At 38.5% G+C, this 13,971-nt stretch overlaps 2 protein-coding genes across 3 annotated transcripts; both read right to left on the bottom strand.

Moving 5' to 3' along the window:
- Nucleotides 1-1,883: 1,883 nt before the first annotated feature.
- Nucleotides 1,884-3,223, bottom strand: LOC119999794 (BRI1 kinase inhibitor 1-like). Its single transcript, XM_038847546.1, has one exon. The coding sequence runs from the start codon at nucleotides 2,927-2,929 to the stop codon at nucleotides 2,003-2,005; it is 927 nt and encodes a 308-aa protein (XP_038703474.1). The 5' UTR covers nucleotides 2,930-3,223; the 3' UTR covers nucleotides 1,884-2,002.
- Nucleotides 3,224-5,048: 1,825 nt separating this feature from the next.
- Nucleotides 5,049-10,707, bottom strand: LOC119999230 (probable protein phosphatase 2C 12). Of its 2 annotated transcripts, none has more exons than XM_038846699.1 (10): nucleotides 10,447-10,707; nucleotides 9,853-10,152; nucleotides 9,012-9,183; nucleotides 8,151-8,304; nucleotides 8,000-8,063; nucleotides 7,426-7,533; nucleotides 6,487-6,612; nucleotides 6,063-6,298; nucleotides 5,658-5,860; nucleotides 5,049-5,574 (listed from the first exon to the last, which is right to left on the bottom strand). In XM_038846699.1, the coding sequence occupies exons 2-10, from the start codon at nucleotides 10,048-10,050 to the stop codon at nucleotides 5,555-5,557; spliced, it is 1,281 nt and encodes a 426-aa protein (XP_038702627.1). In that variant the 5' UTR covers nucleotides 10,051-10,152; nucleotides 10,447-10,707; the 3' UTR covers nucleotides 5,049-5,554. The 2 variants fall into 2 exon arrangements, with proteins under 2 accessions (XP_038702627.1, XP_038702628.1); XM_038846700.1 differs by having other exon boundaries at nucleotides 5,049-5,571.
- Between the last annotated feature and the right edge of the window lie 3,264 nt (nucleotides 10,708-13,971).

Genomic DNA, 13,971 nt, shown 5'->3' with positions numbered 1-13,971 from the left:
AATTTATGTCAAAAAACTGAGCGTATACACCCGTAATAAAATTACCGGCAGTTTCTATGTTTGTTATACTTTAAGGTCTATATTTGAAATAATCGTTTATATTGTTCTAGAAGACTTTAAACATTCAAGAAACCAAACATTACGCAAACAGATGGTCCAATGTCTACTCGTCAACCTCCTTCGATTGGACTAGCCGTTGGTGTCCATGCAAATTGGGCCTTTCAAAAAAGGTACTGATGGGCTCTCAGAAATGGCTGGGGAAAATTTCATGGACCTCAACTCTTGAACAGGTCTCGAGTGGCGACGGAGAATGGCAGTGCCCTGCTGGTCCTCTCTGAATCAATTTCTTCCCGTGATTGTGTTATAGTCGTTGTGCAGCTGCTTCTATCTTGGTACGATTGTGAATTGTGATCGGCACGGCTTGTGATGAAGGTTCATTTCAGTCTCATTCCTGATTCTTTTTCTTACTTTGTTTTTTTCAAAATACTTGTCAGGGGTGTGAACTGTGAAGTTATCTTGATTGATTCTGGGTATTTTTCAGAATGGAAGGGACTTAAATATTCAGAGTTTATTTTCTAGTAATGATGAAAAAGAAAAAAACTTTCTTGGAATCCGTTACTATGTGCAGTGATGAGACTGGGGTTGAAGCAGACTTGGGTTTGATTAGAGACTGAATCTATTATTGCTGTTATTTATCTTATTGTTCTGTTCTGCACTTTCTTAACCTGTCTTTGGCAAAAGATTTTCTCTTGGCATGATTACTTGGAATTTCAATCATATAAAAGTTCACCTTGAGCCCACCAGCAAAAATTCTTGTTAGGTCAAAAAGTGAGCACTCTCTCAGTTTTTCAAATTCACCTGATGATTATGGCATATCTGCATCTTTACTCTTACATACTTTACTTTAAGAACTGCACTTCCTCGTGGGCAGCTGCACTTTTTTGGTGTTAGTGTGTATAGATAGCTTTAGCATGATGACTTGAACTAATGAAAAACACTTCCATGTGGGTGGGGCTTTCATCTGTTGCAAAAGATGTATCATGTATGTGCAATAAGTATAGTTTCAAGATACTAGTTAGGTCAGGCAATTGATGTCTTCATTACAACCTATCATTACCCTCATCATTATCATCAATGCTTATTAAAGCCATAGCACTCCTTGAAATAATGTTTTCTTTGACATAGCAATCTAACTTGAGTACTTTTCATATTAATGTTGTACTTGGTACTTCCTTTCAAAAATTCTGAAGTCATGAAACCCATGAGACCCACAGAAGTTAAGTCCCATGATAACATTTCCTGATTGAGCCCATACTACTCAATTACAACTATAAATGTTTTTGATCCCTTTTCATGCGTTTGTCCGTGGGGACAACAGGTTAAAGGTCACAATGCTTTTCAACTTTTGATTTCCAAATCTCAAGTATCTATTTGTGGATTTGCATTGGAGATGATGCTATAAGCTTTACATGTATGGTATGGTAGTCAGTAGAAAGTTAGGATATTTCGGATTACCGGAAATTTCAAGCAATAGCCTAGATTCCTGTAGGAAGTATGGTGATGAACATGTTTATCTTCTTGAATAGTAATAGGATTCTGACTCTTGGTTCATGGTTCTGTTTTATTAAATGGATGAAGTAGTGAGTAGAATTGGATTGGCCAAAGATGATTTCTTCAATAATTGGTGACTACCTGTCAAAGTCAAAAGTGCCCTTTGACCACTTATGTCGTTTCTATCATGCTAACTAGTTCTATTGTCGGCATAACTGATTTTCCTGCTTACCACTTTAACCTAATATTCAACACTAAGCTCAATCTTGGACCTTCTAACATGACAAAAAGAAGAGAAAGCTTAGAATGGTCATTAACATAGAATGCAGTAATTTGTTGAACCAATCTTCAATTATGCTCATTCAACTTCTTCACATATACCACTTTATACAGGGGAAACTACAGATATAAATGACTACAGTATCTCAAAATGAAAAGCAATAATCTGACACTAACATTTGATCTTATCTTCCTTAGCAATGGAGTTCTTACAGTGAGCAATGGCCGCTTGAATTGCAGCCTGCAACTCCTCCATAGTGCTGTCACTTGTAGAAGAAGGAAGTGTGGTTGTTGCGACAAGAAGTCCACTATTTGTTGGGGATGTCCTCATTGAGGCCGGTGCAGAAAATTCTCCTCTTCTTCCTCTTATCTCATGCTTGTTTCTTGAGCTTGAACCACCCGAAAATGAATAAGCTTGCCGTGGGAATTGCAGATTCTCTCTCCTTTCTCTGAAGAATGGTAGTGCCCTAATCATTCTCGCATATTTCTTTAGGACATGATTCACATCAAATCTTATCCTCCTTTTGTGCTTCTCTTTATCTTCCCTTTCTGTAACTTCACACCCTTTTTGCCGTCTCGTCAATCTGAATAATGAGAAAGACTTGTTCTTGCGTCTTCCCTGTGTCTCACAATCATTGCTTTGATGTGTATGGTCTTTGTTGCTTCCATCGAATATGCTGTCACTATTGCTTATGCAGCTATTCCTGGTGGGTCTTTTATCATCATCCATTAATTCTCTGATGGGCAGGGTAAAGCTATCCAAGGAATTTGTAGACGAGCGAGGCGACACAGGAAGGTGAGATAAGAGGTGGAGAGGAAGCAAGTGACCGTGGAAGAAGATCTCATCTGCCGGTGACAAATCAAGTGCGAATGAAGGTGGAGGCTTGGCCTTTTCAGGGACCAGTGTTGAGGAAGAGTGGAGGGATATTGTGAAGGAGAATTCATGAGAAGGAGATGATGATGCTGAGGGTGGTGAAGCTGCAGTGGAATTTGCTGCTGCTGCTGCTGCAAGGCCTTCTTTAACTTGCTGTTTTAACTTGTCTTCATCATACTTGTCTAGCACTTTTTGCCTAATGTCTTGGCTCTGGTGGGTGTCCATAGTTCAAAGAAGTATGATGATCCAGTAGCTGGGTCTCTCCTCACACTTTTTTTTTTTCCTTTCTCCTTCTGCTACTTTTTTCAAATGGAGAAATGGAGTGGTGGGCATGGCACTGTGAGGAGATGAGATGTATGATAGATTTAGCAGTATGTGTAAAGGTGGTGGTGGTGGGTCCATGTGAAATCTAACAGCTAATGAGGTGTTGATTTTGGGAAATTGAGATTGCTAAGATCCAAATTTCCCCTACAAAAGATAGATCATAGATGGCATTGCCATTGCCATTGACGATGCAGACCCTTCTTGATTGAGCCGGTGTCCAACTGGTCGAACATTTCATATGGCTCTAAACTCGAGTTTTCAGGCCTACGCGTAGAAGTTTCCCAACGACAGGACAAGTTGGGCTAAAATCCAATGCGTGGCCACAATGATATTACTCTCCATGGGAATTGAACTAGGAATTTATGAGTCCATACGATTTGGCTCCAAAAGATTCATCATTAGCCTATCACCCAAGTGGTTTATAATACCCAACCCGACTAATCCTTAATCCAAAACCCTAAATTATATCTTAATCGACCATGAGCAATAGATTCCTGAAGCAATAATGTTGTTAGGAATACAGGATAAGGGTACATACCCACCGGTATATATGTAAGAGTCTAGATACACAGGCATATGATTTGTTAATAGAGAGAAAAAGAAACCCACCATGCCTTTTGTCATCATAATGGCAACTCGGTCTGGACCTAAACCTCAAGTACCACATGCAAACAAATGCTACGTATGCATGTTCTGAAAGAGAGAGAATATAATTAGGGCAAGGGAGGGAGGGAGGCGTAAAAGACAAGATCATGTGACTGCTCACTTAGGACACACATGATTTAAATCAAACGGTTGTCATAAGAACGTTGCGTGATGATAGGTTGTGTGGAGCTTGATCATGAGCGAGAAGTTCCCAGAGACATGTCCCGGACTATTACTTTAAAAGATTTGAAAAACTCATTGTACCTTCTTATTCTTGACAATAGTGAAAAACGACGACTCTCGTCTACGTTAGGTGAACCATGTTGTGTCGATCTCTTTCTTTTTTGTTCTTTAATTTTTTTTTTCTGCTATTCGCTGTGAGACATGTGATTGAAAGGTATTTCACACAAGACAGAAGAAATTTCTTCGGTGAATATTGGGGTAGACCCACACACGTGTGCACAAAAAGTGGTCCATTCCCAATAGCCAGCAATAGCCAATAGCACAGAGAAAGAAATTTGTTGGTTTATATATTAGGGTCAATCATACAGGCATTATTTTGGTGGACATGGCTCATAATCTTCAGTCTTCTCTCTTCTCTTCTCTTCAATCCAGTACTGAAAATCATTATTCTACACGTCTCTCTCTCTCTCTCTCTCTCGCTCTATATATATATATATATGTATGTATGTATCTTGTGGGTTAAGAGAGAGAGGAGAAAAACATTACATAAAAACAAACATCTCTCATTCAAACCCATAAGATGGATAGATCCCTTGTGTGGGGAGAACTCTCACTTTTTTATTTTTTTTTATGCTTTTGCCAATAGCCACACAATAATCTCGAATTCTTCTTTTCAAAGGACAACCTTGTTCATGATAGATTCATACTATGGAATGCCAAGAAGCGAACATGGTGTTGAACAAAACCTGACACACAAGTCTCTCTCTATCTTTCTCATGCACACATCACTCGCGTACTCCCCACATGCAGACTTCTCTTGTCAAAATCTCAAGGACTCAAACTCACTCTTGTATAGTAGAAACTTGTATGAGCGGTGAATGAGTATGAGGTGACCGATGAGGAGAAAATAGAGACAGGGTGAATGTGAGGGCATAATTCCACAATCAATGATTTGCATTTAAGGGCACCGACAATCCTACAAAATTGACGAAAGATGTTAGAGATTCTTTGACTGAAGAAACTCCGATCAATGAAACTCCCACGATCAAATCAGTCATCTTTCTTTGGGGGTAGTTTCTCTACAGTATTGAATTAGTCGGATTTTTTCTCCTCCTCTTCGTGATAGGGGAGACCTCTTTTTATAGTGAGATGTCTGGTCTTTTTGTTAAAGATACGGATCATGGAATTAACTAGGTTCATAAGATTTCCATTAAGCGTGTGTCAAAATTAATTATTGGAATCCACCCTTTGACAAGAGAAAGTTCAACGTTTTTTATTATACTACCATTAATGAGATGAGTGCACATCTCAAGGTAAATATGAAGTATTTGACGGTACAGAAGCAGCAATAAATATTGCCGAGGACTTTCACATCCGTCATGTCTTCTCTAACCTTTACAGGTTACTGGTAGTCCCTCAGACCCCTCACTATATCATTAAGTGTAGATCCGACCGTCTACACCATTTGAGATGAAGCAGAGCCCAAAAAAATGGGGGGCAACGGCAAGAAGCTTCTGATTTTCTGACATGGTGCACAGCTTAGCAAAGGAAGATCAAAATGAATGCTGAAGTTCAGGTCACAATGCCCCTCTTAAGAAACTAAGGGAGAACTGATACTTGAGAAAGCTTCATCTTCTGATAACCATCAACTTTGGAACAATTATTGGTGCTTGCAAAATGCACATACCATCATAAGCGCTAGCTAGTCACTTTCACTACTATGACAAAACAGACAGCAAAAATTTAGAGACAGAATTTTCAAGTAATTCACACACTTGAGGGGGACGGAGAGATGGCATACCTCCTGACGGTCTTCTCCCTTCCATTGCTTCTTTCTTCTCTTGGCAACCACCACATAGGAAAGGGCCATCCCATGGACGGAGCTTTCTCAAGTTAGATGACCCAGAATGTATTGAAATGCCCTCTCCAAATTTAATTTCTGCTTGGCAGACTGCACACATAAACAACTTAAACATGTTGCATATTGGGTATTTTGCATCTAACCTGCATACCACACAAACAACCCATGTGTGATGAGATGAGAACGAAGTCTCACAATAAGTCTTTAAATGTAGGTAGACTGGCACCCATTAAGGGAAGAAATATCAAAGTGAAAATGCTTTAAGCACACAAAACATGTTTGTAAATGATGTATGATCTGGAAATCAAAGGTTTCTTAGCCAGCAATGATCTTAGTAGCACAAACCTTTCTGAAAGCATTGCAGATCCTTCCTCAAATAATTCCTCTACTACGTCTGGCTCGATGTATTGTTTATCTACTTGAGAAGATGATTTGGATGACTTTCTGCGAAACATGGACTTGAACACTCCTTTCTCTTGCTTCTTCATTGGTGGCAAAGGCGCAGGTGGCTTTTCTTGTGGTTGTATGTCAATCACAATGCACGTAGTATCATCTCTAAGTCCCTTAGCTTGTACAGCTTCCTGATCATGGAACAAAGATTCAGAGAAAGTTTATCGATAGATGGCGTATATTAAGCACTGAAAAAATAGAAGTGTCGCAGTTAAGGCATCTGGTAGGTGTACGAGTTTCTTAAGCTGTTTTCATTGTTGACTATGAAAAAACTAAAAGTAATTAAATAGCATATTTAGTAAAGTAGTTATTGGCATACTTTAACAATTTGTGCAGCAGCAGCTTCTGGTGGCATCCCACGACAACAATCAAGAGCCACTTCTGCTGATATTGCATCCCAGACACCATCACTTGAAATAATGAGTTTACCACCAGCTGAAGACAACTGCCAGAATAAATAATAAATTATTAATAAGAAATAAATTTCAAACACGTGTAGGAATCCTTTCGGTTATTATAAGTGATGTTCAGATAATAAAAGCGAAGGAAAATTCTAGAGGACGCTGAAAGAACAGTCATCCTGTAGAGATGGCTCCCCAATTCCTCAAGCATCATGCAATTAGAAATCTAAGAAAAAGCTTTCCCCCTCTGTCCGAAGCAAAAATATGGGAGTTGATCCTCATCTTAGTTTTTTTATGCTGAATGTAATATAATATCCACGTACACCCATAATGAAATCAATTGTTTCAAGTGAGATAAGATGTGAAGCTCGTTCACAACAATAGTTTTACCACCTAACATACAGAAGTTCACTATAATGCAGAAGTATGAAGATATAAGCATGAGTTCTTTATTTAAAGGTCCATAAGGAACTGCATTATGGTCATAGAGTTTCATCAAACTTCCAGTTCCCAGCAAGTAAAAGTTCAAGTTGGTGTACTAGCACAAATAAGTACTTATGATAAACAAAATGATTCATTTGGCCACCATTAAAGTTTCCATTTTAGCCTCTCATTTGTTGGCTTAAAACTCTGAAATATAGCGTATGCATATCTCTCTCTCCTCTGAAAAAAAGAACTCAACACTATGCATCCACGACTAAGATTACAACAAGTGTTCAATTTATCAAAGAGTTACCAAGACATTGCAGCTGGAGTCCACCAGCAATGCTCAAGCCCACAGGCAAAACACAAGAAGGGAAAAGGGGAAGCAAACTATATCGATATCAATACACACATAAGAAATGTCAGAAACAAACCTTCACTTGCTTCACATAAGGAACAGGAACAATGAACTCGCCAACATCCATATCCCCAATGGATCGTGAAAGACACAAACCACCAGGCCAACATCTCAATGGACCAATCTACAAAAGAATAGTTCTCGTCAAGAAACACACTTTGATCCATAAATAAAAGTAAAGCAATTCTCAAAATAACTTCCACTAGATCCAAAGGGTAGTGACTGTCTATCATTATAAACAAGCAGATTCATATTTTTAGTATAACAATTTTAAGGTAGGGGCTTTTACATGTTCTTTACAACTGTTATAGTCGAATGGATCTGGCTGCATCTATTAACAAGAATGTCACCTATTTAACTAAGCTCTTCCATTCTATGTCAAAAACAGTCTAACAAGCTGATGCAGATGACAAAGAGAAGAAAATTCAAGAGTCAGAGAATTCTAGACTCAAGATTTATTTGGGACCTCAAAGAGTCTTTTCTAGTGAGTGTTGGGTCTTATTTATTTAAGTTAGTTTATTATTAGTACTGGGTCTAATTTTAAATTAATAGCACATTGTAATGGAAAAGTTGGAAGAGAAAAAATATACCTCTGCACCACCTCCTGTATTAAGCCGACCAACCTCACCCCCACTTGCAGTAATACGATCCCTCCTGATAAAATTACAACGAGTTAAGACCTTGACAAGAAGTGATAATTCTCAAGTGAGTGACCAAACATACTATCAGTCTATCACTTACTCAGCTTCATCACATTCAAGTCTATGATCTGCTGACAGGTAATGAATATCGCCTTCAGTGGATTCTAGTATGCAACGGGAATCTCCAACGGATGCAACAGTTACAATCCATCCTTCTATTATCACAAAGCTGACAGTTGTTCCTGATGTTTGAGCTGAATTGTACATCAAATCCAAATGGAAAAGGCATTATTACAATATATAAGGCACGAAAAAATGCACAACACGGTGACTCTTTAACACATTATCACTCCTCAAACCTACACCACTATCATAACGTGCAGATAACACACAACTAGAACATAGAGTAAAACTGCACAATTTAAGCAGCAAATAAGAAAAAGACACACTCACAACTAGACATGAGAACCTGCATATATTTAATGTTAGAGTCGGGACATTTAGTAAGGTTGTACGCCCAAATTACTGCTTGACAAATAAATAGAGCAGGAACTTATAGAATGGCAAAGCTGCCAGTGGCCGAATTATTCTTTGTCAACGTTGTAACTTGATCTGACAATTTTAATTCAAAACATAATTACTCTTTAAATCAAATTCACATTTGAATCTAGGTCCCTGAGAAATGATAACTAACACAAAAATCTAGCAGACATTCTTAAGTTGCCATTCAAACATAAGAGTTGAAACAAACCCACGGAAGGGAAGACACTAGCTGCCATACCCCAAAATCAGGGAAGAACTATTTCTAGAGTTAGAAACTGTGGAGCCTAGGCAGCAATAAAGCAACATTACCAATGCACAAAGATTCACGTTTGTTGAAATTCCTATATGTTCTTAACAACTGAATGGCGCACAAAAACTCGTGAAATAAGTACAAATTCACAGGAAATTTGGCCAGCACCTTTCTCCTTGAAGTCATTATCCGTTTTTACGAACCCTGCAACCAAAGCCCTTGGCAGGGCTGCCACCCATTCATCCCTGTTAAGATCAGGAGGAATAGCAGCTATAACATTATTTAGGAGATTCTCCTTTGTATAGATAGCAGCTGCAGACCCATTGTGCCCATCAAAAAGCTGCAAAATGTAGTATAGTAAAAGTGCAATCAAATGAAATAAAAACTGAATTCCACATTTCATACAAGCAGAAAATTAGGGAGTCATTGAGAAGCTTTAATTAGACAGAATAAAGTAGTCATTCATCATGAGTAGATTACTGGGAAATGGAATTATCATATTATGCAAATATAATTCCATTGATAAATCTCATAAGACAACGTGAAGAACAACACACATCTCGGCCCAGAAAAAGGCCAGGCTAGATAAGTGTATCTAGGCAATACCAAAGACATCCTGAGAGGAAACGAAATTTGTCTTTGCCATCAAATATACCTCATCGGCAGTATCTCAGATAACAACAACAATCCATTGGAATCAAATTATGCAAAAGGATAATGTGAATTTTCCATGTAAAGTTATTAAGCATCAACCAATTTCCCTTGTTCACTATGCTTGACCCATAAAGACTACTGCACTGATGATCAATCCGTCCAAAAGGAAAAATGATGGTTTAGTAATCTCTTTTCTACCCCGACACAAAGAGACCAAAGTTCAGTTATGGATGAGAATCTGCTCTGTCCCCATGGTATCTTCAACACATAAATGTTTGCAAACATACAACATCATCCACTAGTTGGATGGTACACAATCCGGGAATTTTCTGATCAGTTAAGAAACAAGACATACCCCAAAAACTGAATATGTCCTGACTTCATCTCCTAACACCCTCTGAAATTCCGTCTTAACCAAAGTGAAATCCTCCCCTTTCTTGCTCTGACTGGCCTGGCCATGGACAATCTCGGGCATCTCAATCTTCTCATTGGCTAATTCTCGCTTGAGCAACACCGAAAGTGGGACCGTGTGGTGCTCGCTCCTCGTTGACATTGTATTGTTTGTTCTCACCCTCAAAGACCACGATACATCTTCTAAAGAGATAGTGGCGAACAGTTTTAATAGTTCATTCTCTGTTTGTTGCTTTGGTAAATCCTATAGAAGGAAGAAAAACAATCAAAGTCCAATCCAATTCAAATCAAACAATTTCATTCAATCATATATCAACATAGATGGAATACAATCAAGTCTTGTGCGATTGAAGAAATCAATTGATGGCGGTTGGATCAAACCAGACAGAATCAAAATCCATGTCAATGTGGATTGTCAAACCTCCATAAATTTACCTTAAACCATAACAAAAACATAAATCCCGACGAGTGGATTCTGGAAATCGCAAAGAGGAGTGGAAATAAAAGAGAATACGGAGAGAAATAGAGAGGAATTTACAGTGAGAGAGAGGGAGAATCTTGGCGGCAATGGAGATTACGCGCGAAGAAGAGAATGGGATGCGATTGCGAATTCGTTAAATCGTCTCTGAGATCGAGAAACACGGATACCATCCTCATCCTGCAAAAATTCCATCGCTGAAACAGAGAGAACTCGTTACATCGACAAGGTAGCGCAAATAAAGCCTTTTCTCTTCCTCTTTTTCTCCTTCAGCTTTTTTTTTTTTTTTGGTGCCATTCGCTGGCATGCCAAAACGCACCGTCCCGCTCGTTCGGTGGCCGAAGCCGTTTTCGAGCCAAACTCTTAACGTGTGCCATTGGGTCCCACACAGATAGTGGGCGCGTACTGACGGTTGATCAGAACAGCCTGGCCCCACTAACACATGAAAAAAAAATCCGACCTACATTCTCTTGGGTGGGGCCGGTCAAGTGATGTAACGCGGATGCGCAAGATAGCAGAATATAGAGAGGGGGACCCAGTAAAAATAACGTTTTAAAGCCGGTCATTAATTACAAAATTATTTTTTTCGTTTATAACAAGTGCGTACAAAAAAACAATAAATTTGTTAAAGTTATGGCCCATGGGCCCACTATTATGGGCTTATATTCCTTTTTTGCACAAAAAAGCCTAGCCCTTTGACCTCCACTTGGACAATCCCGGAAGTCTCGGCGTCAATTACACCCATTAATTAAACAAAAGCCATCCCAGTTCCACTTAGGATGGAAAAAAAATCGGTTTTAAGTCGGATAACAACATATATTTACAAAATATTTGTTATCCATACTTTAATTTGAATTAAATTTTGAACGTATTTATAAATGCATTAGGAATTGACAAGATAACCCGTAGCTGGACAAACAAACTGGTTTTTCTTCTTCCACAATCAAAACAGCTCATCAAAATTGGGCAGCCAGTCAAGTCGTTGCAGCCCACAAGCCTCCCAACAGTTTTGAGGTGAGCCATGATATGTGAAGAAAAGTGAGGCGAATAAAATATATGAGTTGGTTCCATATAATATGCGTTCAAAAATTATTGTTCATGAAAGTTGGAATGTAATACCGGTGACCTCTGCCCCAAGACGTTTTTGTCTTCTCTTGTTCTGTATGATGGGAGATGTGCCTTGAATGTTTGTCGTTCAATTACAGTGCCTCAATCAAGGAAGGCCGTTGCAGGCCTCTATAATCTTAACGGTGCTTAGAGAATCGTAGTTTTTTTGCCTTCTTTATTGCAATTATGTGAGCAAAACGACGTCGTATTGTGTGTTTCTTCCAATCTAGCCGTTCGGTTTGTTTTAGTGCTTTTTGGATCCGGACCATGAAGGTTGATTGATGCAGCGCGGAGTGGTGGAAGGAACACGTACTTGGACCTGTTGATTCGACACACGAATACCAGGAGCAAGTCTACTTAAATCCGTTGATTCGACACACGAATACCAGATTTAAGGCTTCAAAACTTTGTTTATTCTAACGAATACCAAAGAATTGGAAAAGACTAGCCGTCTCTTAATTTTATTCAATCAAAAGCTCAAAACTGAAATTCCTCAATGAGGGTTACAACCTTAAATAGTAAACTAAACGAAACCCTAGACACTTCTAATAGGAAACAAATACTTAAAAAGATACTAGACTCCTAGAAAATAATACTAATTGATTTACAAACAATTGATTTCCTAAAAAACCAAAATAAAATATTTATCAGAAATATTTCCATCTGCATCATTCTCCATTTGTTGGAGAAAACTCGACCTCGAGTTTTGAAGACTTGTAATAGAAAATCGTTTGATTTCTTGATCACCATCCTTGTACCCAATATACGAAACCACTTTGAACTCTTGAATAAGTTTGGAAACAACATCAACAAAAAGTTCTCTCCATGTTGTTTTTCAAGTATTTCTGGAATAACAAAATCAACGAATTCAACAGGCACCAAAAGATTATCGGGATTTAATACTTGAATGATGTCTGATTTATCCTCCATTAATTCTTCTTTAATATCTTCATGTATCAAAAAATCTAATTCATCTGGATAAACATCAAAAATTGGCTCACCTTGTTCATCCGCGAACTCCAAAAAGGGCTTGGATAAACCTATCACATCTTGTTCCTCTTCATTAAAGATTGGCGTTGATGGTGCATCCAATCCTTCCTCGATCTCCAAATAATTGTCATAGAATGGTAATCCTATATCCCACCGTCTTGGATCAGGATTTTTGATTTGTCTCCTTTCTCTTGCACCATCGTCCCCAAAAAGGGTTAGCGAAGACTTCGTCAGATTCGGCCTCGTCTGCCTTCTGCAGATTCGGTGATGAGTTTGTTGGTGTAGATGCAACGCGGCCTCTAACTGTTGTACAAATAACTCCAACTTTCTCATAAATCGACCTTCCAACTGTTCGAATCGTTGAACTAAATATGCATCATCCCTTGCATACACCTTCTCCAAAGTTGCTTGATTTGCGGCAACTTTTCTCCTTGGCGGCATGACTAAGAACGTGCAAAGCTCCGATACCAACTGATGCAGCGCGGAGTGGTGGAAGGAACACGTACTTGGACCTGTTGATTCAACACACGAATACCAGGAGCAAGTCTACTTAAATCCGTTGATTCGACACACGAATACCAGATTTAAGGCTTCAAAACTTTGTTTATTCTAACGAATACCAAAGAATTGGAAAAGACTAGCCGTCTCTTAATTTTATTCAATCAAAAGCTCAAAACTGAAATTCCTCAATGAGGGTTACAACCTTAAATAGTAAACTAAACGAAACCCTAGATACTTCTAATAGGAAACAAATACTTAAAAAGATACTAGACTCCTAGAAAATAATACTAATTGATTTACAAACAATTGATTTCTTAAAAAACCAAAATAAAATATTTATCAGAAATATTTCCATTTGCATCATTGATACATGCACCTTCTCTCTTGTTATCACCTTCTACGCAGCTCTGCTTCCTGTCATCCAAATTTCATTGCGAAAGACGAGACGAAGGTGCATGCATCCATCTTTTCTTTCTTCTTCCTCGCTTTCACAATCATCACGCAAATTGCTCGAAATTTAATACTCTTTGGGATTAAAAGTTTTGTTAAAACTCAATCGTTTACTTTATTATTCAAGCGTTAGCGAGTTGTCAAGACTTATAGTCTCACATTATATTGACATTACCCAATGGAATGATATATAAACAAAAGGTTATCCTCCTTTCACATAAGTGATGCGTTTTTTTGGGCCTAAGTATTTCGGAGACGACCTGGGAGAACAAATCCGTGCGAACAATATCACTTTGATGTGTTTGCGCTGATGCGTATCAGTTGTCAGTAAATAAAGACCATTAATTAATCATTGATTTTTAACATATCAAAACCTGTGTAAACAGAGTAAACAGAAATCAAACCAACTGCAGAGACCGAATAAGAAATGAATACCAAGCCCATTAGCGTGGATATTTTGAGTCCGTTAGGCTAGGCCCGGTCCTAATCCAGAAGCCCAATAGGGCAATTATCAGGCTCGGCCATTCGGCGGTTTCT

This window comes from Tripterygium wilfordii, chromosome 6, assembly GCF_013401445.1.
Source record: "Tripterygium wilfordii isolate XIE 37 chromosome 6, ASM1340144v1, whole genome shotgun sequence".
In the NCBI taxonomy this organism is placed as follows: Eukaryota; Viridiplantae; Streptophyta; class Magnoliopsida; order Celastrales; family Celastraceae; genus Tripterygium; species Tripterygium wilfordii.
Note: the sequence above shows the minus strand (reverse complement) of the source record. Positions and strands in the feature narration are given on the sequence as shown.

Bases quoted from the DNA above. Each gene is read 5' to 3' on its own strand.
- LOC119999794 (XM_038847546.1), bottom strand. From the start codon at position 2,929: ATGGACACCCACCAGAGCCAAGACATTAGGCAAAAAGTGCTAGACAAG.
- LOC119999230 (XM_038846699.1), bottom strand. From the start codon at position 10,050: ATGTCAACGAGGAGCGAGCACCACACGGTCCCACTTTCGGTGTTGCTC. The intron at 8,305-9,011 runs GTGCTGGCCAAA...TGTACAATTCAG, and splicing joins TAATGACTTCAAGGAGAAAG to CTCAAACATCAGGAACAACT. The intron at 6,299-6,486 runs GTATGCCAATAA...TTCCATGATCAG, and splicing joins CTGCTGCACAAATTGTTAAA to GAAGCTGTACAAGCTAAGGG.